The sequence below is a fragment of the Schistocerca gregaria genome, chromosome 1 (genome assembly GCF_023897955.1).
Source record: "Schistocerca gregaria isolate iqSchGreg1 chromosome 1, iqSchGreg1.2, whole genome shotgun sequence".
Taxonomy (NCBI): domain Eukaryota; kingdom Metazoa; phylum Arthropoda; class Insecta; order Orthoptera; family Acrididae; genus Schistocerca; species Schistocerca gregaria.
This window is the reverse complement of record NC_064920.1, coordinates 853,421,458-853,447,409: the sequence shown is the minus strand read 5'-3', so window position 1 is coordinate 853,447,409 and position 25,952 is coordinate 853,421,458. Positions and strand designations below refer to the sequence as shown.

At 42.0% G+C, this 25,952-nt stretch overlaps 1 protein-coding gene across 1 annotated transcript in view; it reads left to right on the top strand.

The window, feature by feature from the left end:
* LOC126272716 (pyrimidodiazepine synthase-like) overlaps nt 1–18,737 on the top strand; it is a 33,922-nt gene extending 15,185 nt beyond the window's left edge. The window contains exons 3-5 of the mRNA XM_049975755.1: nt 3,127–3,259; nt 15,620–15,732; nt 18,393–18,737. Of these exons, the coding sequence (XP_049831712.1) occupies nt 3,127–3,259; nt 15,620–15,732; nt 18,393–18,515 (369 nt within the window). The 3' untranslated portion in view covers nt 18,516–18,737. The remainder of the gene's footprint in view (nt 1–3,126; nt 3,260–15,619; nt 15,733–18,392) is intronic.
* Nucleotides 18,738–25,952: the final 7,215 nt, after the last annotated feature.

Sequence of the window (25,952 nt, the reverse complement as noted above, 5' to 3'; positions counted from 1 at the left end):
CCCTGTGGATAGCACTTATTACTTCATGAGTATAAACAGCTAGTTGTGTTTCACAAAAACGGTATTTTCTGAATCCGTGCTGGCTACATGTCAATAAATCGTTTTCTCCAAGGTGCTTCATAATTTTCGAATAAAGCATATGTTCTAAAACGTGATATAGGCCTGTAATTCAGCGGATTACTCCTACTTCCCTTTTTGGGTATTGGTGTGACTTGAGCAATTTTCCAGTTTTTATGTACGTATCTTTCTGTAAGCGAGTGGTTGTATATAATTGCTAAATATGGATCTATTTTATCAGCCTATTCTGAGAGGAACCTGACTGGTATACAATCTGGACCGGAAGCCTTGCATTTATTAAGTGATTTAAGCTCCTTTGTTACACCTAGGATATCTACTTCTATGTCTCTCATCTTGGCAGTTGTGCTTTATTGGAATTCAGGAATGTTTACTTCGTCTTCTTTGGTGAAGGAGTTTCGGAAAATCGTGTTTAATAACTCTGCTTTAGTGGCACTATCATCAATGACTTCACCGTTGTTATCGTGCAGTGAAGGTATTGATTGCGTCTTGCCACTGGTGTGCTTTATGTATGACCAGAATCTCTTTGGGTTTCTGCCAGATTCTGAGACAGAGTTTCGTTGTGGAAATTATCGAAAGCATCTCGCATTGAAGTACGTGCTACATTTCGAACTTCGGCAAAACTTTGGCAGTCTTCGGGATTTTGCGTTCTTTTAAATTTGGAATGCTTTTTTCGCTGCTTCTGCAACAGCGATCTGACACGTTTCGTGTACCATGAGGGACCAGTAACATCACATATTAATTTATTTGGTATATCTCTCTCAATTGTTGTCGATGCTATCTCTTTGAAATCATTCCACAACTTTTCTACGCTTACATGATCAGATTGGAAGGAGTGCAGAGTGTCCCTTAAAAAGGCGTTAAGAGCATTTTTATCAGTTTTTTTTAAATAGATATACTTTGGGTTTGTTTTTTATGGTTGTAGATGTTACGGTATTCAGCCTAGCAGCAACTGCCTTGTGGTCGCTAATCCCTGTATTCGTCACAACACGCACTATTGGTCCAAGATGATTTGTTGCTAAAAGGTCAAGTATGCTTTCGCAACCATTTACGCTTCGAGTGGGCTCAAGAACTAATTGTTCAAAATAATTTTCTGAGAAAGCATTCAGTAAAATTTCGGATGATGTTTTATGCCTGCCGCCGGCTTTAAACGTATAATTTTTCCAGCATATCGAGGGTAGATTGAAGTCACCACCGGATATAATTGTATGAGCGGGGTACTTATTAGAAATGAGACGCAAGTTTTCTTTGAACTGTTCAGCAACTATATCTTCTGAGTAGGAGGGTCGGTAAAACGATCCACTTAATAGTTTAGTCTGATTGTCAGGTATAACCTCTACCCATACTATTTCACATGAACTATCTACTTCAATTTCGCTACACGGCAAACTACCTCTGACAGCAATAAATACTCCACCACCAATTGTATGTAATCTATCCTTTCTGAACACTGTTAGACCGTTTGAAAAAATTTCGGCTGAACTTATTTCCAGCTTTAGCCAGCTCTCTGTACCTACGACGACAGCTGACGTTCGTAAGACCAAGTCCTCCTAAAAGCGGGGCGGTGAATGTGTGTGTTACGGCGTACTTTGAAGATGGACCCAGCTGTCAGAAAATGCCTTCATCCCCATTGAATACAACGACCTATCGTAATCAGCAGCGGTAGAATCTGTGCAGTATGAACCGTCATTCAGGTTGTCATCACACTGCAAAGTGGCGTAGGAAACTGTGACTGATCATCATGCTGGTAATTCTCTAAACTTGACGAGGGCTGCCGCCGCTGTTCGGCGCGTTGATGATCTAGTGATGATTCTAAGAAAGCGGAGATGTTAGGCACAGAGCAGCGGCGCCAGACCTCCTGGGGGTAGCCCGCGAACAATAAACAGCGCCTTGGATCTTCGCACACTCGCCACACTTCCAGCCGTTCGTCCATGAACCGTGATGGTGTCGAGGATCCATGCTAACTCCTCTCGAGAACGAACCAGCAGCAGATCATCTGTGTATGCACGATACGGGAAGATGTAAACAGGTAAAGTGAGAATCCAGACAACTACGTCGTCAGTAGACTTATGAGTGACTGCATCAAGGGGCATAGACAGAGGGCAGCCTTGTCGAACCGACCGTTGAATCGGTATCCGACCCGCCACACGTCCGTTCAGCTGGACCAACGAACGCGCTCCCAAAACCTACGGCAACAATCGCCGCAGGAAGTCTGCATGCCTCTGCCATCGCATTCAAATCACGAGTCTCCAGTTGCCGTCAAGACGTTAACTGCGCCACCTGGCGTAGTTTGTGGGATGGAGAGGACACGTGGTAAGAGAGATCTGCAGAGCGCCGCCAGTAACTGCGCAAAAATCTTGTGATCATTATTTAATAAAGTTATAGTGCGATAGAGGTCCAAAGTAATTCCAAGAGTTGGTTTATGAACGGGAACAATAATGCTGTGAAATAAACTTTCTTAAGAGTGAAAAGCTTATGTGCACGAATCAGCATGGTTTTACAAAGCATTACTCATGTGAAACTCAGCTTGCTCTTTTTGTTTCGTGTTCCAGAGTTAACTGTGAAAGATCAAAATTTTCGAATACATTAATGATTATGGAATACCACCTCCTTCAGTCACCTTCTTCTCATTTATTTACCGAAGATATTCGCCTTAGAAAGAGATGGTTAATTTCCGGAAGAGATTAGAGAACAATTTATAATTCTTAATAGGATTCATATTTTCATTTGTATGTATTATTCATGATTAAATTTTTAATAAAGTATGAACTGACATCATAAAAATTGCTTCTAATGCTATTTGTTAACAATTTACTGTGGAAAAAATTGTGACACCTTGAGCTTTTGTATCTGTAAATACGCATTATGCAATCTCTTCAGAATAATTCTCTAGTGTCAAAACCGAGCACTAGGATGATAAGTGCTTGACATAGAATTTCACTTGTTGTTGTTTCAGGCGTTTATTATGTGTTGTAACACCAGTCTCGCCTGCCGTCATTTTCAACTAAAAACACCGCTTGCTATGCTCTGACATAAGCTTCTTTTTGGCAGATGATCCCAGTTTACATGAAGCTCCTAGGGCCCAACGCTTCACAGGCAGTGGAAGATGTAGTGTACTCTATTGCGGCTGGCATTCAGCCCTTTGAGAATGAACTTGCAAAGACAGGATCCAAGTACTTTGGAGGTAAGCCATCTCAGCTCTTCCTCGACTCGATGTAGTAAATATGGCAGTAGTTGTTGACCGTAGTTACTGTGATTGCATGGTATAGGTAGGTAGTAATGAGCACTCGAAGAAAAATAGTACAACAGAACTTGGCAAATTTATACCACCAGTAGAATGGGTACTTACTACCTGGTGCACTTTGTACTTAATCACAGTACTGAGGTACACATTACCATTGGCATCAAAATGAAAGACATCACCCATTTGACCTTGAAATTTGCGGGTGATTGTGCAAATTGCCTACGTCCAGAGGCAATGATGTAATAAGCCATACCCTTTTATTAATTATCTTATTATTGTGACGTCAGAAGCCACACTGGTTTTTTCGATGATTTCATCAAGAGATACTCTCTCTCTCTCTCTCTCTCTCTCTCTCTCTCTCTCTCTCTCTCTCTCTCTCTCTCACACACACACACACACACACACACACACACACACACACACACACACACACACACATTGCATAATGCACTGTTCCTCTCTCCTCTTCTCCAATCAGAGCCTAGTGTTTCAGCCACCATTAAGGTGAAACTTCCAATTACAAAGTTGCCCCCTCTGAACTGTGCTCAAAAGCATCCATAAGACCTGAATTATTTATCAAAAAATACGTCACGCACTTGAAAAAGTATCCTACATGAAAATGTGTTCTTTACTGTATTCAAAAAATCTTTTATAAACTGGCTCACCAGACACATTGGTTAACTTCGTTGGAAGCTATGTCTTCTTCACTATAAAATATCATAACAGGTACATAAAATATTCTCCATAAATAGTATAAACCCAACATTTGCCTATCCAGTGTAGCTAATGAATTAGTAATGAGTAGTTGTCAAACATAAGTCTCACCTTAAATACTAGTCCATGAAACTTCGAAAGCAGATCAACTGTTGATCTTATGCTCCTGTTGCTTGTCCTTCTCAACAGACAGTTACACTGGTAAAGCTTTCGAAGTTCATCTACGTACCAAGCTTGGCTTAAGACACAACAGAACCTCCAATTATTCACCACGTTTGTGATGCTTGTCAAAAGTCACATTTTTCCTTCCAAGTCTGCAAAAATGCACCGAAATGCAAAAAATTTGCAATGTTTACTTCAAACTGGTGTCGAAAACATGATTCAGACATCTAAACTAAGTACCCCAATACCATTTTCATGCATGCCTAAGAAGACAGATAGATTTGTTATGGAATGTGAGTTCGAGTATAAAACATAAACAGTTAAAAATCAAAGCATGCCTAAGCACTGTAATTAATGAACCACTAATATCAGGTGTTGAAGATGAGCTATACTTTAAATAATATTATGAAAAACTTCAAAAAAGCGAAATAAAATCAGCTACAGGTCTAACCTCCTGTTGCGTGTCATCGCTAACAGCTCCAACCTTGTGTGAATGCTCTGAAAAGCTAATCATTTGCATATCACCGCATCTTCTTCCTGTTGATTAAATTTTGCGTCTGTAGTACGTCATCCTAGTGGTGTAGCAATTTTAATGGCCAATAGTGTATTATTTTCTGCAGTTAAAAGTCTTGTGAGGTTAGTTTTACATCAGTCTCTTATGTTTAACTTTACATACACTGTTAGGTTATGTTATTTGTCAGTATCCTGGAGTGTAGTACTCACTTAAGAGTCGACAGATACGTTTGGGACACTAGTTCGGTCAGAGTACCACATTTAGTTTAAGAAACAACAGGGCCTCAGATTAATTATTTTTCACTTCTATGATGCTTGTCATGTGTCTCAATGTTCTTTCCAACTCTAAAATGTATAAAAAATAGGTCAGAAACGCAAAGCAGTTGAATAATTAAGTATCCCATGTTATTTTCCACATAAATATTCATCAACTCAGTGCCTAAGATACGACTGTCAACTCCAAAGTGAGTACTCCAATGCTATTTTCATGTTGACTCAGAGATCGAGACATGGCAGCACGATCCGTTACAGTCATGCGGATAATATGCCTGTCATCTCGACTACTAGTGATATGAAGCCGTTGGGATCCTGCACAGCGTTCCGTATTACCCTCCTGAACCCACCGTTTGCGTATTCTGCCAACAGTCATTGGATCTCGACCAACGCGAGCAGCAATGTCGCGATACGATAAACCGCAATCGCGATAGGATACAATCCGACCTTTATCAAAGTCGGAAACGTGATGGTACGCATTTCTCCTCCTTACACGAGCCATTACAACAACGTTCCACCAGGCAACGCCAGTCAACTGCTGTTTGTGTATGAGAAATCGGTTGGCAACTTTCCTACTGTCAGCTCGTTGTAGGTTTCACCACCGGCTCCAACCTTGTGTGAATGCTCTGAAAAGCTAATCATTTGCATATCACAGCATCTTCTTCCTGTTGATTAAATTTCGCGTCTGTAGCACGTCATCCTAGTGGTGTAGCAATTTTAATGGCCAATAGTGTATAATTTTCTGCAGTTAAAAGTCTTGTGAGGTTAGTTTTACATCAGTCTCTTATGTTTAACTTTATATACACTGTTAGGTTATGTTATTTGTCAGTATCCTGGAATGTAGTACTCACTTAAGAGTCGACAGATACGTTTGGGACACTAGTTCGGTCAGAGTACCACATTTGGTTTAAGAAACAACAGGGCCTCAGATTAATTATTTTTCACTTCTATGATGCTTGTCATGTGTCTCAATGTTCTTTCCAACTCTAAAATGTCTAAAAAATAGGTCAGAAACGCAAAGCAGTTGAATAATTAAGTATCCCATGTTATTTTCCACATAAATATTCATCAACTCAGTGCCTAAGATACGACTGTCAACTCCAAAGTGAGTACTCCAATGCTATTTTCATGTTGACTCAGAGATCGAGACATGGCAGCACGATCCGTTACAGTCATGCGGATAATATGCCTGTCATCTCGACTACTAGTGATATGAAGCCGTTGGGATCCTGCACAGCGTTCCGTATTACCCTCCTGAACCCACCGTTTGCGTATTCTGCCAACAGTCATTGGATCTCGACCAACGCGAGCAGCAATGTCGCGATACGATAAACCGCAATCGCGATAGGATACAATCCGACCTTTATCAAAGTCGGAAACGTGATGGTACGCATTTCTCCTCCTTACACGAGCCATTACAACAACGTTCCACCAGGCAACGCCAGTCAACTGCTGTTTGTGTATGAGAAATCGGTTGGCAACTTTCCTACTGTCAGCTCGTTGTAGGTTTCACCACCGGCTCCAACCTTGTGTGAATGCTCTGAAAAGCTAATCATTTGCATATCACAGCATCTTCTTCCTGTTGATTAAATTTCGCGTCTGTAGCACGTCATCCTAGTGGTGTAGCAATTTTAATGGCCAATAGTGTATAATTTTCTGCAGTTAAAAGTCTTGTGAGGTTAGTTTTACATCAGTCTCTTATGTTTAACTTTATATACACTGTTAGGTTATGTTATTTGTCAGTATCCTGGAATGTAGTACTCACTTAAGAGTCGACAGATACGTTTGGGACACTAGTTTGATGCAAATTAGATCTTTTACAAGTGTGTGATGTAGTTTTTTGATAAATAATTCAGGTAGTTTGAATACTTTTGCACACGGACAAGACGACACTACATTGTAGCTCACTCTCTCTCTCTCTCATTTTAGTGTTGGCTAAAATATATTAGCCTGTGATTACGTGTGTGTGTGTGTGTGTGTGTGTGTGTGTGTGTGTGTGTGTTTGGTAATTTTTTTTTGGATAAATATTTTTGAATATGACACAAAACGAACAGTCGAATTCTTTTGACCATTTCGTGTGTGTGTGTGTGTGTGTGTGTGTGTGTGTGTGTGTGTGTGTGTGTGTGTGTGTGTGTGTGTGTGTGAGAGAGAGAGAGAGAGGAGAGAGAGAGAGAGAGAGAGAGAGAGAGAGAGAGAGAGACGGGGGGGGGGGGGGGGGAGGGATGGACAGGGAGAGAGAGAGACATCGAATTTACTGCCCAGCATCAGCTCTAACTTCTTTTAATGTGCTGCCAATTTTCAATTTTCCTGCCTCAGTTTTTTATGAGCTCATCAATAGAAAGGTTCATGGCTTATGATGTCACAATAATTAGGTCATTAATGAAGAGCACGGCTTATTATATATACATAAATTGCATGTAATCACCCTGCACTAGCTCTTGCTCTTCTCAAGATCAAGTGGGTGGAATCTTGGATTGTGCAGTCAATGGTTCAGTAATGAGTGTAAGTGTAAAGTCACACCCTTGTCCAAAGCCATGCCCCCCTTCCTAAGCCACATCATCTTCCTAAGACTGACCCTCATCTTTAGCCATGCATCCTTCTTAAGTCACACACCCCTTCCCAAGACACACTAACGCTTCCTTGGCCACTCCCTCCACTCACTCACCGCTGCCCTCACCTCCCCTTTCTTCACCTCCAATCACGTCTCAGTATCTTAATGACCATTAAATTAAGTCAGTTACGGTTCAGTATTTTACCAGCAATAGAACGGAATAGTCAGTCTGTGTGTATTCCAAGAACTGCCGTCTTGGCCATTTTCATAAGTATCTAAATAGTCTGAATTTTGCGTAACTTGGGTCCATGTTGAAAGGTTTCTGAAAGACTTGAATTATTTGTCAGAAGCACATAAAAGGTGTAACTTACAATTTTTCCACACCTACAATGTCTTATTATTTATGGAAAATACACAAGCTTTCTCAGTAGAAAACAATGTTTATGTAAACTGACACAATGTCATTTTCATATCTAAAATATCTGTCAAAATTATCTCAGTTTCATCAGCAAGACATACTCTCTCTCTCTCTCTCTCTCTCTCTCTCTCTCTCTCTCTCTTCTGAGAATCATGTTATGTACACATCTCCAGTATTGTGCGTTGTAAGAGACTGAATGAATAATCTCTAATGTGAGATATCTATAACGACATTTCTAGCTCAGTGTTAGATGGCATATGTATCTGTAAAGGCCATGTTAACTCATTACCAGCTGGAGTGTTTCACGCCTGCTGTTAATTTCACAATGAATGCATCTCCGAAAACTTTCCACGTGGCACAGCTCTGGTGACATGATGGAGGCAAGAAAAGGCACACAGGAGATGACTGCCTGCAGACAGTTCAGCAGCATAGTTTTGATTTCGGATTTGTGTTTAGGGTGTGTATGAAAACCCCAAGAGCTGAAGCGTCATAGCCGGCCGGAGTGGCCGAGCGGTTCTAGACGCTACAGTCTGGAACCACGCGACCACTATGGTCGCAGGTTCGAATCCTGCCTCGAAGATGGATGTGTGTGATGTCCTTAGGTTAGTGAGGTTTAAGTAGTTCTAAGTTCTAGGGGACTGATGACCACAGCAGTTAAGTCCCATAGTGCTCAGAGTCTGAAGTGTCATATTCTCGCAAGTAATGACTTAAGCTGTGAAGACCAAACTTGGTACGAGGGTTAAATGATACATCATATTTTTGAGTTTACTGTCATATTGTATAGTTTTTGAGCGACAGTAACGAATCAACTTCGCTCCATTTTCTGATCACAACTTTTCTTTTAATTCGATGCAAATGAACATTCACTTCAAATTACATCGAGTTGACACTTAAAGAATTTTGCAACTGTGGCATTCAGAATATTTTCATATGTATTCCATGCTATAAAAACCATGTAGTATTTCAGACAGTTATGATAATTGGTTGTTGTTGTTGTTGTCTTCAGTCCTGAGACTGGTTTGATGCAGCTCTCCATGCTACTCTATCCTGTGCAAGCTGCTTCATCTCCCAGTACCTACTGCAACCTACATCCTTCTGAATCTGCTTAGTGTACTCATCTCTCGGTCTCCCTCTACGATTTTTACCCTCCACGCTGCCCTCCAATGCTAAATTTGTGATCCCTTGATGCCTCAAAACATGTCCTACCAACCGATCCCTTCTTCTAGTCAAGTTGTGCCACAAACTTCTCTTCTCCCCAATCCTATTCAATACCTCCTCATTAGTTACGTGATCTATCCACCTTATCTTCAGTATTCTTCTGTAGCACCACATTTCGAAAGCTTCTATTCTCTTCTTGTCCAAACTAGTAATCGTCCATGTTTCACTTCCATACATGGCTACACTCCAAACAAATACTTTCAGAAACGACTTCCTGATACATAAATCTATATTCGATGTTAACAAATTTCTCTTCTTCAGAAACGCTTTCCTTGCCATTGCCAGTCTACATTTTATATCCTCTCTACTTCGACCATCATCAGTTATTTTACTTCCTAAATAGCAAAACTCCTTTACTACTTTAAGTGTCTCATTTCGAATGTTTTAATAATGCCACATGATCTATCATAATCAACGATTGTGCAAAATCATGCTACTTGCTTTGTGGATGAGGGTTAATGTTATGAATGCAAATTAGAATGCTTGATGAAATAGTATAAAAATGTTATAAGGCTGCTGTAAACCATTTGAGAAAGAATCGGAATTTAGTTGCACTGTGTTTATTCACACAGTTCTTTTTTCCCCCATGTCAGTTTACCTTAGAAAACTGTAAAATATGAACGCAGGCCCGACAATGATAGTTGACACAAGAAATAGGCTTTCAGATCTCAAAAACTATTCGGATATCAAAGTCACGATGAATGAGCCTTAACTTGATAGTGGACGTAAGATACTGAATCTCCCTGTAAAATATTACCCACTTTGTCTTCAAATCATTTTTTCTATAATATAACTGTTCCGCATACAGCTACTTCTCGAAAATGGCTTCTCATCACAAAAGATCGCTGTTTCATTGTGTGAACTCATAAACGCTGCCCATACTCAATCGGAAATTGTATACAGAACTTTGTATTTACTACCTTTGCAAATGAATGACTATTAAATATACTAGTTTTCATGTCTACAATTGGCTTAGATGCTCAATAAAGAGACGACCACATTTACATAAATGTAGCACTTTATAATGGAAACTGTATGTAGTTTGAATTGAATTATATATCTATTTATCAACATCATTAACACCTAGTCTAACTGTAAGTGTTAAATGTGACAATGGTTTTGCAAGTTCTATTTTAATTCATCTTCAGTTAAAGCCTACCACAGTCTGATGGCCAGGGTAAAGCATATGTAGCGACCTAGAGCCTCTCTCTTGGTAGATTTTATGTTTCCAATACAGCTGTTGAGAGAATGTGTTAACCTTGCAGGTATCGCACACAAAACGTAGCTTTGTTTTGTATTTTAATGTTTTGTGAGAAAAAAGAAATTTTAAGTTGCAATCGTTTCCACGACAGTAACCTTTTTCTGTCGTATTTTAAAGTATAAGCAAGGGAATAATTTAATTAATTGGATAATCTACACTATGATAACGGCTTGGCAACATTCCTCATATTAAAACAGAGACAGTGTATAGATAACTCTCGTCTCTCTACACAAAAGGAAATGTTCTGAGTGATCCACTGACTCACCATCACCCAACCACTAAGGACAGAAACTTGAAATTTGGAGAGGTTGTCGATCTACACTGCAGGCATTGCTTAAGAAGAGGTTTTTCGAAATTCCGTCCCTAAGGGGTTGAAATTGTGGATGAAAGATTTTTTTGAAAAGTCGCTATCAAGCGAATGTTGAATCTAGAACTACGAAAACCGGTATTTGGTTTCTTGGTCAGAATTTTTTAAAAAAAGTATGCGTTTCAGCAGTTGTGGAAATTAAACCTCTGGAGAGGATGAAACAGTGGGTGAATTTTTTAATGAATCATTATTAAGAGTAAGACTTTTTAATGGCTACCTCTATGACTTTGCGGTTACAAACATTGAAAAAATTATGAGTCTCAGTGGTTTTGAAAATTCAACAGCAAAGGGAGTGAAATAGTTTTATAAATATAGTTTATTATGACAGCATTTTTAAAGCTGTATTTGTATTTGGCTTCTCTGATGGAAACAAAAAAATTTTGTATCAATGTTTTTGGAAATTCAACCCTAATGGAGTGAAGAAAGGAATGAAAGTTTTTACAGGAACATTTCATTATAAAAGCATTTCTGAAACTAAATACATGGAAATTTGTATGTTGCTTCCCAGCTAGAAACAAAATACTTGTTTCAGCGTTTTTAGAAATTCAGCTAGTAAGATGATGAAATATGGGAAATTAATTTTTAATTTACTTGTCTTATCAAAGGCACACAATAATGCAACTCGCACATGCCACTGGATGAGAGTTACCTCTCAGTTGCTATAAGGCGATGTAATGCTCAATACAACTTTTTAGTCTGATATCTGTCAGTGGGTTTTACATCTGTCAGCTGAAGAGTATGGTTCTGGCTGTTTGTTTAACACGTGGCTTTGTTTGTGTAAGCCAAGTACAATGTTTCTAGAGTGTTGATTTGTAGGAATCGTTGTGCTTAAGAATATATAAATCCAATAATATTTTTAAGAAGTTGCAAGTCTCTTATGAAGATTTAATAAAATTTAATACCTGCCTGCAGCTTGCCTAGATTAGACACGCTGTTTGTGCAATTACATAAGAGCAATGGGGGTGACAGCATACAAATTAGATTGACGAAAAACAAAAGAAAAAAATACCTGTGCAGGCAATACAGTTTACGCAAGCGCAGTAGAGAGCACTAAGGTAGTTACATAATAAATTCTCACGTTTTAGTGTCATCAACACAACGATTATCCTTGTAAACACACATATAGATAACGTAAAACAAAGCTATAAGTATAATAGTAACAGATGAATAGTACTTATACCATATACATATCAACTAGCTGGAGTTAATGTTACCTCGAAAAGTTTACGTGCAGTTGGTGAACGCACACTGAATTGCCTTGAAAGGTGGTTAATGCCTATGAACCCATGCAACAAAATTACAACTTCTGTTCAGTTAAGCGTGGAAAAACAATCCGAACCGTGCTAGTAATTTTATTGTTTGACGAAGTCATGTAGATTAAATAACCAGGTGTAACGTTTTAAATGTAACAAGCACGTGCGATACAAGGAGAGAAGAACACTGTTGAGAACTGACGCGATTGTTTCCTGTAACATACATATCGCATAAGAATCACAGAATTCAGCATGACGGGATGTTCCATGTTAAGAATTTCTTGTTTTGTTACAGATAAGAACAGCAGTACTTCTTTCATCCGCTTCCTCACCTCTCAGTATACCATTCACGTAAACATGGCATTATTAAAAATGTAGCAAAAACTGATTTTGATTCTCTTGTGTTAGTACACAGTGCAGGCAATGTATCTGGTCCAAGGCACCGACTGCTCGCAGATGCATGGCGTCCCAGCTTTTCACAATCAAGCTGATAGACAATGAGGCGAATGTACAAGTGCTAGTCATGGTTGGTGTGCTGATGCTTACCTGACAGTAAGTATCACCTGCGATCACACTTAACCAATCCGTATCATTGTCTGACAGGTGCATAGTAATCTCAATGCGTTGTGTAAGATTACGATGCCATATAGAATCTGCCAGTATCAGATACTGGAAGGCCATGTTTGGACATAAATAAGGGTGGTACATGACTGTGAAACACAAAACGGTTCAAAAATGGCTCTGAGCACTATGGGACTTAACATCTGTGGTCATCAGTCCCATAGAACTTAGAACTACTTAAACCTAACTAACCTAAGGACATCACACACATCCATGGCCGAGGCAGGATTCGAACCTGCGATCGCAGCAGTCTCGCGGTTCCGGACTGCGCGCTTAGAACCACTAGACCACCGCGGCCGGCTAAACACAAAACGGGCCAGCGAGGCGTTTGCCTCTATGGATTACTAGAACCTAGCGAGAGCTGGAGCCCTAGCAAGTGTAAACACACTGGTTTATGAAATGGAGAGGGGTAGAGGTAGATGGTTATTGAGAACTCACAGCGGCGTGGGTGTTGTCATTAACACACGCACACTTTGATATTAGTATGCCATGATGTTTTCATTGGTTGCAACTGAGTATTTGACTGGATACGGACGCCAAAATACCTATTCAGATTCCGATATCCTATTCATGTAATTAATTCCAATAACAATGAGGGCAGCAGGGTTTCCATTGACCTTCACAAGCAGTTACTAATATTCATATAGACCCGATTAAATGGCTGATGGTTTAATGTTGTTATTCAAATATCTCTTGACAAAAAGTAAAAGCTCTTATTCTCACAGAATCGTTTACATGAAGTTTCTCAACTACCAATACAGTGTACTCTGGCTTCAATATGTTGATGAACAACCATGAACAGAAACTTCCTGGCAGATTAAAACTGTGTGCCCGACCGAGACTCGAACTCGGGACCTTTGCTTTTCGCGGGCAAGTGCTCTACCAACTGAGCTACCGAAACACGACTCACGCCTGGTACTCACAGCTTTACTTCTGCCAGTATCCGTCTCCTACCTTCCAAACTTTACAGAAGCTCTTCTGCGAAACATGCAGAACTAGCACTCCTGAAAGAAAGGATACTGTGGAGGCATGGCTTAGCCACAGCCTGGGGGATGTTTCCAGAATGAGATTTTCACTCTGCAGCGGAGTGTGCGCTGATATGAAACTTCCTGGCAGATTAAAACTGTGTGCCCGGCTCTACCAACTGAGCTACCGAAGCACGACTCACGCCCGGTACTCACAGCTTTACTTCTGCCAGTATCCGTCTCCTACCTTCCAAACTTTACAGAAGCTCTTCTGCGAAACATGCAGAACTAGCACTTGCCCGCGAAAGGCAAAGGTCCCGAGTTCGAGTCTCGGTCGGGCACACAGTTTTAATCTGCCAGGAAGTTTCATATCAGCGCACACTCCGCTGCAGAGTGAAAATCTCATTCTGGAACGATGAACAGAATGAAGTTTGCACCAAAAATCAGACTTTTCCCTTTGACATAAAATGTACACTGATCAAACAGAACATTATGACCAGCTAAATAATAGTCAGCATGTCCTTCGGCACGAATAACAGCGGCGATACATCGTGGCCTTGGTAGGTCGCCGGAGGGAGCTGGCAGGTAATTTCCGTAAATTCCGGCGAGAGGGACGATGAGCTCTGACGTTTCGTTCAACCGCATTCCAGACGTCTTCGATCGTGTTCAGATTTGGCGACTCGCCACTGCATCTCTCGAACCACCCAATCACGCTCCTGGTCTTGTGAGGTGGCGCAATATGTTGTTGAAAAATGCCACTGCCTTTGGGAAACATGATCGTCATGAAGGAGTGTAGTACATGGTCTGCAACCAGTGTATGTTCATGGACTTGCACGAGCTCCACTGGACCCATGGATGGCCACGTGAATCCTCCCCAGAGCATAATGGAGCCGTTGCAAGATTGTCGCTATCCCGCAGTAGAAGTGTAAAGAAGCTGTTCCCGTAGTAGACGACGGATTCGCGCCCTCCCATCGGTATAGGAAGAAAGTGTCAGGATTCTATCATACCATGAAACGCTCTGTTACTGTGCCAGCGCCTAGTGCCGACGGTCGCGTCCCCATAGTTACCGATTTCCTTGTGTTGACACCAGCACAGGCATGCGTCGTGGTCTGCGGAGGCCCATTATCAGGAGTGTTAGGAGCACTGTGTTTTCAGACATACTTGTACTCTGATGTTAGTTCCGTAACAGTTCGCTGCCTGTCGTGTTTTACCAGTCTCCCAGCATACGACGTGTGGCACCTACAATGAGGGGTGTCCGCCCAACTCCACGGCATCTGGAGAATCCACGTCCTGAAGTCACTCACCACAGCGCCCCTCGAACACCCAACAAGTCGTGGAGTTTCCAAAATGCTCGTGGCGGGTCTCGGGTACATCACAATCTGCTCTCGGTCAAGCTCAGACAAATGACGCGCCTTCCCCATTCTACACAAGGACAGCACGCTCCCTGGTAACATATGCACCGTGCATATGTCTGTCTAGCGGTCATTTCAGACCAGGTGGCGCTGCTATCGCCTGGACCGGTTTATGTCGATACTAAGTCGGCTGTCATAATGTTCTGGCTGATCACTGTATGTCGTCATCAGTGTATGCTTCGAAAAAAAAACTTATTAAATGAATGACTGGTCAGTGCCCTGCATCACGTATATGCTATAGTGACAGGCTACAACAACAAGTATTTTGAATAAGGAAATGTCATCTTGATGGTACACATCGCTTTGGTCGAAGATAAATCGCCGCTGCCTTTGTTGTTCACAGTAAAATGAAGTGTACTTAAAGAATAGACATTGTTTCAGGTTGTAAGAGGTGCAGCAGTTTATTCTGGGGTTTAATTTAGATTCAGCATTTCACAAATTATGTTTAATTTACGCTCACTTTAATCGTCTGAGATATCACTGAGAAATAAAATGGTCCTGGTCACGGTGACTTACGTACCCTTTGCCTGAGACGTGGCGTGTCCTCACGCTGCTGGATGTGTGTGTTGCAGGTGCGAGGCCCGGCATGCTGGACTACATGATCTGGCCGTGGGCGGAGCGCATGGAGGCGCTGCGCGCGATGCACCCCGACGTCAAGCTGCCGCTGCAGGACTTCCCCAGACTCGTGAGTCTACTCTGATCGTCTCGTTCATCACTCATTGCCGTAAAGACCACGAGACCATGTTATAGACAATTCTTTGATTTAAATTCTCAGGAAGACACTCCTAACAGCGTTGAAACCCGGTTACGTCGTTAAAAATAGTGACCGAGGGCTGTATTCTTTCAATTGTAACTATTCACGGTCTCTGAACGTGCAGCCATGTATAAAATTTTGTTTTTATGCAGAATACTTATAACATGGCCCCTATAAGCGAATACCATCACAGGTCTGTCCCGATGCTCGACTGGCCTGGCACACTGTGTCCCAAGCTGAAATTGTTCGTCTATTAATATCAGTTTTTCCCTCGCTTCTGACGTAGTGTCAGAGACAGAAATTATGGCAGAGATAAATTCCCACACGTCAACTACTTACAAATCGCCATTCTTGTCTCTGGCTTAGTGCCCCACCTCATACATCGCAATCACTTAGAGCGACTCTGCAGTTTTCTGCCTCCTTGTTGCTCCACTCAAAACAAATTGTGCGTGCAATACTGCCGTCGCAGCTCCGCGCCCGCGAGTGCTATATACCTTCCCTGGCCTGCTGGCTGTTGACTGTTACCACACTCCATCACCGACCCAGATTTCATGGCACAACCGTGCCTTTATTGAATTTTGACAAAATTTTCCTATCCTTCGACTAGGACTAATACTAGCGCAGCACTTCTCTTGAAATTCAAGTAGGCTAGTATCATTGGAGGGGTGGATCAGAATTTGGCGCTAGAGAAGCTCGTTCAGAGCCTACTTGGTGATTTGAGAGCAGTGCAGATACACTAGTAGTTTCTGTTCTTGTGGAGTGGTTCCTCTGGCATACTGGGTTCTGGTGTTTTCTTCGCTTTTTACGATTCGGCTAGATTAGTGTATCGGCAGTGATAGTTGGAGAATTTTTTTAGCTTCTCACGGCACGTCTAGTTTGTGGAGGACTGGTTCTGCTGAATCAGGGTGCGATACTGGCAAGGCGGTCTGGTCCAGGAGGTAATCCACTGCAGTGAGCTTCGTCAGAGTCTGGTTCATCGTAGCCGGAGCGGCCAACCGGACGACCGGCGACTGGCCAACTCCGCGTTCGCACTCGTCTCTGCACGCTTCCACATCGTGAATCAAACGAATGACGCACGCGCGTCGATTGTTACGTTATTAAAATTTTATATGGTCACATTTGTTTTCCTTTCATTGATTCCCGACAGGAGTCAAACACTCATGTATTTATGAACGTTGCTTTATGGGCGTTTCTGTAGCGGCTTAATGTACTAAGCTTCGAAATTACTCCGAAGAATGACACTTTAAGGAATTAATACCCACGTTCGTGTCTTAAGTAAGTTCTTCAAATGAATCAGCAATAAAGACACAATTTAAAATAGCTACTGTCCTACCGTAATATCGAATACCTACACTCCAAAACACAGAAAGAGCAAAACAAAAAAGAGAAAAGCCACGCACCACGAACGAGTAAACCGAATGGGACGGAAATCGGCAGATGTGATGTATATGTACGGACAAACAAATTATTGCATTTTCAGAAAGATAGGGTGATTTGTTCAAGAGAAAGAGCTTCACAAATTGAGCAGGTCAACTCCGCGATGGTCGATCTCTGGCCCTTATGCAAGCACTTAGTCGGCTAGGTATTGATTGATAGATTTGTTGGATGTTCTCATGAAGAATATCATGCCATATTCTGTCCAACTGGCATGTTAGATCATCAAAATCTTCTGCTGCTTGGAGGGCCGTGCCCGTAATGCTCCAGTGCTGTCAGTTGCGGAAAGATCCGGCGTCCCGGCTGGCCAAGGTAGTGTTTGGCAAGCACGAAGAAAAGCAGTAGAAACTCTGCCGGGTGCGGGCGAGCATTATCTTGCTGAAATGTAAGCCCAAGGTGGCTTGCGGTGAAGGGCAACGAAACTGAATGGCTCTGAGCACCATGGGACTTAACATCTGAGGTCATCAGTCCCAGTGCCTCGAAAGACTACCAAAGTGGTCCCGCTACGAAATGACACAATACCTCAGGCCGTCACTCCTGGCTACCGGGCCATATGTTGGGTGACGGTCGGCTGGTATCCCACCACTCTCTGGGGAGTCTCCAGACATGTATTAGGCCTGTAATCTCGTTGATTGGAGTAGGCTTGTCTTCAGTGATGAACCCCGCTTCGAACTGAGACCTGATTACTAGCAAAGAGGTGTCTGGAGGCGCCCCACACACCGGTGGGATAACTGTTCAAATCGCTCTGAGCACTATGGGGCTCAACTGCTGTGGTCATCAGTCGGGATATCTGTCCGATTAACAGAAGCGATGGTCTAGGGTGCTATTTCTTTTCATAGCAGGGCAGCTTCGGCCGTCTTTTCTTGTCTTTGAGTGTACACGGAATCTAATTTGACGACAATAAAGCCGATTGTAAGTAAGCAGTGAGATGGTACGGCTTAAAGCACTCAAAATGAAATACAAAAATTTGAACATTTAGAGAAATTCGCTTGTAAGTACATAAAATTCTCGCCGCGACACGTATTAAAGCTGTACTGTCGTCTTACAAACTTCCGTTTACTCTGATGTTACCCTAAACCAGTACTGTCGTATTACAAACTTCCGTTTATTCTGATGTTACCGTTGTAAATGAGATAACAAAGAGGTTTGGTTTGCAGATGGCGTGGGGAGCGGCCATGAAGCAGGATCCAGCGGTGAGAGCTTCAGTCATGAGCGTGGAAGCGCACGCCGCATTCATCAAGAAATACAGAGACGGAAGCCTTGACTACGATAAACTGTAGCAGGCACAGCGTGCCGTTTGCCAGCAGATCACTGTTTGCGGCATCGCAACTGTATCACCTTGGAAGATGGGTTGCAGTTCTTCGACGTTCGACAATGATCTGAGTTGAATAATTTCACTAATGGACATTAACATGAAAACTGCTAAATATAGCTCCCTTATTTAAAAAATGAGTATATACACATGTAAATTAAATAAACTAATATGGTGCTTTATTATTAAATGTGTCTTTATCTTTCGATTCGTTTTGTGAATTCTTTTCTTTTGAATGTGTTTAAACAGACTGACGAGAAATCTTTGTTCCTGATCCCAGAAGCTCAACTGTGTTTTATTACCGCGTTTTAATCAGTTGCTGCTGTGATTAATTCAGAAGAACGTTAAGAAAAAGTCAAGCATAAAGCCAGTCCAAACAACACTACTTATTTATAGCACAAAGCAACATACTCATGTAGTGTACTGTTCGTGAACATTACATGTAGAATACCCTTGCAATATAACGTGAAAATATCACCCACACAATTCTTACTACTGTTGCCCAAGAAACAGAGCCTGTTACAGCAAAGAAACCAACAAACACAGCAAACTACATAATACATATACACACTTTTTGTAACGACATAATGTTGTACTTTGCTAAAAGCTTCCCTACTGCTCACTTCAAACCAGTCTAAAAAAGAAGTAGCCGACGAATGCAAAGAAGTTTTTAACTAGATTTCACGAATAACTGATAAGCTATTTCCGCTCAACAAAATGTTTTGCTACTGAAGACTGTTATAGAGTTGTTATTTAGTCAGTGGACTGTTGACCAATGCACTCTGGTGCTGCGTAATCTCTGGCCGTGCGTCATTCGTCTGAAAAGGCTGGGAGAGGTTTCGCAGCAGGAGCTATGTCTAGTATTGTGACTAGTTCCTAGACCAGCCTGTGCTATCTAGTGACAGTGGTTGGAAGGTGAAGTATTTTAGCGACACAAGAAGTTTTAGCAAAAGCAACTGATTTGAGGAAAGTGTTAATGAGGTAAATGGTCGAAACTATTTGCATTATAGAGATGTAGCACATTTGGATAACCGGCCTGTGTGGCCGTGCGGTTCTAGGCGCTTCAGTCAAACCGCGTGACCGCTACGGTCGCAAGTTCGAATCCTGCCTCGGGCATGGATGTGTGTGATGTCCTTAGGTTAATTAGGTTTAAGTAGTTCTAAGTTCTAGGGGACTGATGACCACAGAAGTCCTATAGTGCTCAGAGCCATTTGAACCATTTTTGAACATTTGGGTAGTACACATAAAATGTATTTTATCGAAGTTGTGGAAAGCGATCTAGTGAACATAATATCTACAACGTTCTTCCACTAAGGATCCTGGTCAATATTTTAATCTTGATAGTCAATGAAAAAAAATGAGATTTTTCTGAATCCCTTAAAATGCCTAAAAGTTATTCAAACTATTTGAAGCCAGACTTTATTGACTAACATTCCTGCTTTTGTTCGTCTACAAGAAAACTCCGAAGCCGCCGTAGAATAATCTAAAATGTGTGAAACGAGCTTATACCCACAGTCTAAACTGGAGTAACTGTGGCTGTGTTCACTGCATGATACACTAAGGTCAGTTCACTTGGAGCGACATTATGGTGTTCCACTGCATTATTTTTACTTACGAACAAGTTCTGTAGTTTCTCTGATTCAACATTACATCTGTCTTTCAATGTTTGTCCTTTAAATTCTGTGTATTGACGCAAGTCATTTTTTCCGCGTGAGAAATACTAAAATCCTTTATGCATAAAACAAAACAGAAGGTATTCATTCAGTCCCCGTTTAACCCAAGAAAATGTATTTTCCCAAATATTCAGATACACTTGAGTGTGTTTACACTTCAGATTTTTTGGGGAAGCCATGTATGAACCTTCAATTCCGCGTTCACTCATTCTAAAACTAATTAAAACAGCCATTTTACTACACTAGTACGTAAATTTCATTGTTTAATATTTATGGTGGAAATACGAGAAAGTGTACTTACCAACTGCTCTTGCAAGAAAATAGCTGAACCAGAAATGCGTCCCGCTCTGTCTACAGGTTAACAGAAACTGGTAATACTGAAATAACGGTTAACAATCATAATAAGCAACGCAACAATGGTTTGTGGCTGCTGTTTGCTGACGCTGCTGTGGTGTTCGGCAAGGTGTAGTCGTTAGGTGACTGTAGGGGTATACAAGATGACTCCGATAAAATACCTAGTTAGTGTGATGAATGGAAGCTTGCTCTAAAAGTGCAAAAATATATGTTAACGAAGTTGAGTAGGAAAAAAAATCCTATAATGTTCGAATATAGCATTAATAGTGTGCTGCTTGAAACAGACACGTCGATTAAATATCTGGGCGACATAAAATGGAATAAGAAAGAAAGCATGGTAGTAGAGAAGGCAAATGGTCGACTTCGGTTTACTGGGAGGTTGTAAGAAAGGAGACAGCATATAGAACGTTGGTACGACCCATTTTTGAGTGTTACTTGAGTGTTTGGGACATCGAAGCAATTCAGGGGCGTGTTGCTATAATTGTTATCGGTAGGTTCGATCAAAAAGTTCAGATGAACGCGAAATCCCGAAGATTGGCTAAAATTTACAGACGCGCGAAATTTGGCACGAACTTCAGTGCGAGATGCCTTTAATAGGTTCCACAACGAAACATTGTCTCGAAATTTGGTAGAAAATCCGAAGAAATTCTGGTCGTATGTAAAGTACACAAGCGGCAAGACGCAGTCAATACCTTCGCTACGCAATACCGATGGTACTAAAGCGGAGTTATTGAACCCAGTTTTCCGAAATTCCTTCACCAGGGAAGACGAATGGAATATTCCAGAATTTGAAACACAAACAGCTGCTAGCACGAGTTTCTTAAAAGTAGATACCTGAGGGGTTTCGAAGCAACTCAAATCGCTTGATACGGGCAAGTCTTCAGGTCCAGATTGTATACCGATAAGGTTCCTTTCAGATTACGCTGATGCAATAGTTCCCTACTTAGCAATCATATACAACCGCTCGCTCACCGATAGATCTCTACCTACAGATTGGACAATTGCGCAGGTCGCACCAGTGTTTAAGAACGGCAGTAGGAGTAAACCATCGAACTACAGACCTGTATCATTGACGTCGGTTTGCAGTAGGGTTTTGGAGCATATACTGTATTCAAACATTATGAATCACCTCGAAGGGAACGATCTATTGATACGTAATCGGCATGGTTTCAGAAAACATCGTTCTTGTGCAACGCAGCTAGCTCTTTATTCGCACGAAGTAGTGGCTGCTATCGACAGGGGATCTCAGGTTGATTCCGCATTTCTGGATTTCCGGAAAGCTTTTGACACCGTTCCTCACAAGCGACTTCTAATCAAGCTGCGGGCCTATGGGGTACCGTCTCAGTTGTGCGACTGGATTCGTGATTTCCTGTCAGGAAGGTCGCAGTTCGTAGTAATAGATGGCAAATCATCGAGTAAAACTGAAATGATATCTAGTGTTCCCCAGGGAAGCGTCCTGGGACCTCTGCTGTTCCTGATCTATATAAATGACCTGGTGACAATCTGAGTAGTTCTCTTAGGTTTTTCACAGATGATGCTGTAATTTACCGTCTAGTAAGGTCATCCGAAGACCAGTATCAGTTGCAAAGCGACATAGAAAACATTGCTGTATGGTGTGGCAGGTGGCAGTTGGCAGTTGACGCTAAATAACGAAAAGTGTGAGGTGATCCACATAAGTTCCAAAAGAAATCCGTTGGAATTCGATTACTCGATAAATAGTACAATTCTCAAGGCTGTCAATTCAACTAAGTACCTGGGTGTTAAAATTACGAACAACTTCAGTTGGAAAGACCGCATAGATAATATTGTGGGGAAGGCGAGCCAAAGGTTGCGTTTCATTGGCAGGAAGATGCAACAAGTCCACTAAAGAGACAGCTTACACCACACTCGTTCGTCCTCTGTTAGAATATTGCTGTGCGGTGTGGGATCCTTACCAGGTGGGATTGACGGAGGACATCGGAAGGATGCAAAAAAGGGCAGCTCGTTTTGTATCATCACGTAATAGGGGAGAGTGTGTGGCAGATACGATACGCGAGTTGGGATGGAAGTCATTAAAGCAAAGATGTTTTTCGTCGCGGCGAGATCTATTTAGGTAATTTCAGTCGCCAACTTTCTCTTTCGAATGTGAAAATATTTTGTTGAGCCCAACCTACATAGGTAGGAATGATCATCAAAATAAAATAAGAGAAATCAGAGCTCGAACAGAAAGGTTTAGGTGTTCGTTTTTCCCGCGCGCTGTTCGGGAGTGGAATGGTAGAGAGTATGATTGTGGTTCGATGACCCTTTGCCAAGCACTTAAATGTGAATTGCAGAGTAGTCATGTAGATGTATTACCGAGATGCTTCGTGTACTCAAGTGGGAACCCATGGAGGAAACACAACGTTGTTTTCGCGCAACACTATTGAAAAACTTAGAAAACCAGCATTTGCAGTCGACTGCAGAACGCTTCTACGGCCACCAATGTATATTTCGCCTAAGGACCACGAAGATCAGGAAATTAGGGCTCGTAAGGATGGATACAGACAGTCGGTATTCCCCTCGCTCTATTTACGAGTGGAACAAGGAATGAAATAACTAGTAGTGGTACAAGGCAATCTCCTCTATGTGACTTGTGAGTATGTAGATGCAGACATAGATATTAGCCCAAATACGATGAAACACCAGCCCTCCACCCCGGATAATCCAGTACCGTAGTTCGTTCAACTTGAGAGCCTGTTTCTCTTGGCACCCATTACCTCAGACGACGATAAATATAGTTAGGTGGTCGCTGCACTGACTAACAAATAGCTACGGAAGTACATCCTAGATTCGGCGCTAAGCGATGCAAAATACGCCTCTATTAAGCTTGCGATAGTAACGCGGCTGCAAAATGGTTCAAATGATTAAAATGGCTCTGAGCACTTTAGGACTTAACATCTGGACTCATCACTCCCCTAGAACTGAGAACTGCTTAAACCTAACTAACCTAAGGACCTCACACACATCCATGCCCAAGACAGGATTCGAACCTGCGACCGCAGTGGTCGCGCGGTTCCAGACTGAAGCGCCCAGAACGAGGTTGCAGTCAGTACCTAAGCGACTTGAAAAATTGGTCCACACTGAAGTATTCTGCGACCACACACCATCCCACTTACTTCTTGGCCTTCGTACGCTTGCAGGCAACGCAATTAACGACGATATACTGTGGAATATGTGGTTCACACGCTTGAGTTCCGATGCACAGAAGTGACAGGTGAGATAGACGTCGCTAGCCTACGGATGCGCAGAAATGGCTAGCGGCAGACGTTCGAGATCAGACTGGTGATTGAATAATGTAGCTATCGAATGATGTCTCAACTGTCTCCGTCAGAACAGTTTTATCTTTGAGCAGTCCAAGCACAAGTGACTGAACGGTCTAAGCAAGTCGCGGCCCTACAAAACCGCGCACAACTGCGTCATGAGGGCGACGCTCTTCCAGCAGAAAACATGCGTCTGCTCACAGGAGAGAATATGTACCGGCATAACAAAACACTTGTAGTTGCAGCTCGCCAGTGTCGACCGTCCTGTGACAAGGAAAGTGTGGCTGCGAATCAGTAGCAACGGCGACTGATTACGAACAGGACCAATTGTCAACCGTTCGTATATAGCACTCTAACAAGCTACAGTTTCTCGTTGACACAAGTGGTGATCTCTCACTTTTCTCTTCAACTTGAAAAGAGAGTTGGTGCAGTGGTTAACATAGTAGACTCGCATTCTGGAGGATGGCGGTTCAAATCTGAATACGACCATCCTCATTTAGGTTTTTCATGATTTTCCTTAATCGTTCCAAGCAAAGGTCGAGATGGTTCCTTTAAAAGGGCCCCGTCGATTTTCTTTAAACCCTTGAAACAATCCGAGCTTGTATTCCGTCTCTAATGACTTCGATGGCGACGGGACGTTAAACCCTTATTTTTTTTCCTTCTTATTTATTCTCGCCTTCAACGGCGGAATACTCATGGCAGTTACTGTATACTGCGAATGGATCTTCAATCAAAAATTTAGCGGCTACATCAACTTACATTTAAACTTCAGTCTTTGGCGTGCAGTCATTTGGAGATTGGTTATTGCCGGTGAGGTGTATCCGTTTGTTGAACACGATTTCTTGTTTTATAGCCTGCTCCCAGATCTTCAAAATCGACACTTCTTCGACTCTATAACACTGTTGTCTAGTGACGGACACCTGTTCCCTTCCAATCACGTTGGCATCGAAGTGATTGTAGCTGATGCGCTATACAACGACTTACATTGTCAGTTCCCTATCGACACCTGTCCACGGCTTCTCCAGCATCGGTAAGACACTCAACGGCACAGCATACTGTCAGCATGCAATGACTGACAGTTCAGGTACGGCCTCGTCGTCTGTATACAGAAAACCAAACATCACAAAGCAAGAGTTCTCTTTCAAGGTAGCACTGGGGATCTGTCGCCCTTCAAATACTAGCAGGGCCTCTGCACCCAAACTGTACCTAAGAAGTGTAACAGGTGGCGCCCTTGTCGCGACTATCGTCCGCTTAACGCAAGAACGATACTTCATCGTTACTCCATGTCACATACTGAAGAGGTTGCTACGCACATTAATGGTTAGATTGTTTCCTCCACAATCGACCTCTTCCATGTTCTTTATCATATACCAATTGCACTAGAAAATGTACCAAAATCGCTGTATGCACTTCATTTGCACATTACGAATTTGTACAAATGCAATTCGGTACAGGCAATGCAACCCATTTTTACAATGACTTATGCAGGAAGAAGCTGGTGTCTTAGACTTGCGTTACATCTACACTGAGAGAAACAAAATCCAAACACCAAAAATAATTAATGTAAAGTAAAGAAATTTCGGAAATACGTTTTTGTAGGTAACACATTTAAGTGATTAACGTTGCAAGATTACAGATGATAGTAAGCGCGAGATAAGCCATTGCAAATGTGAAGTGCTGGTACATTTATGTTGTTGTTGTTGTGGTGGTCTTCAGTCCTGAGACTGGTTTGATGCAGCTCTCCACGCTACTCTATCCTGTGCAAGCTTCTTCACTCCCAGTACCTACTGCAACCTACATCCTTCTGAATCTGTTTAGTGTATTTATCTTTTTGTCTCCTACGATTTTTACCCTCCACACTGCTCTCCAATGCTAAATTCGTGATCCCTTGATGCCTCAGAATATGCCCTACCAACCGATCCCTTCTTCTAGTCAAGTTGTGCCACAAGCTCCTCTTCTCCCCAATTCTATTCAATACCTCCTCATTAGTTATGTGATCTACCCATCTAATCTTCAGCATTCTTCTGTAGCACCACATTTCGAAACCTTCTATTCTCTTCTTGTCTAAGATATTTATCGTCCATGTTTCACTTCCATACA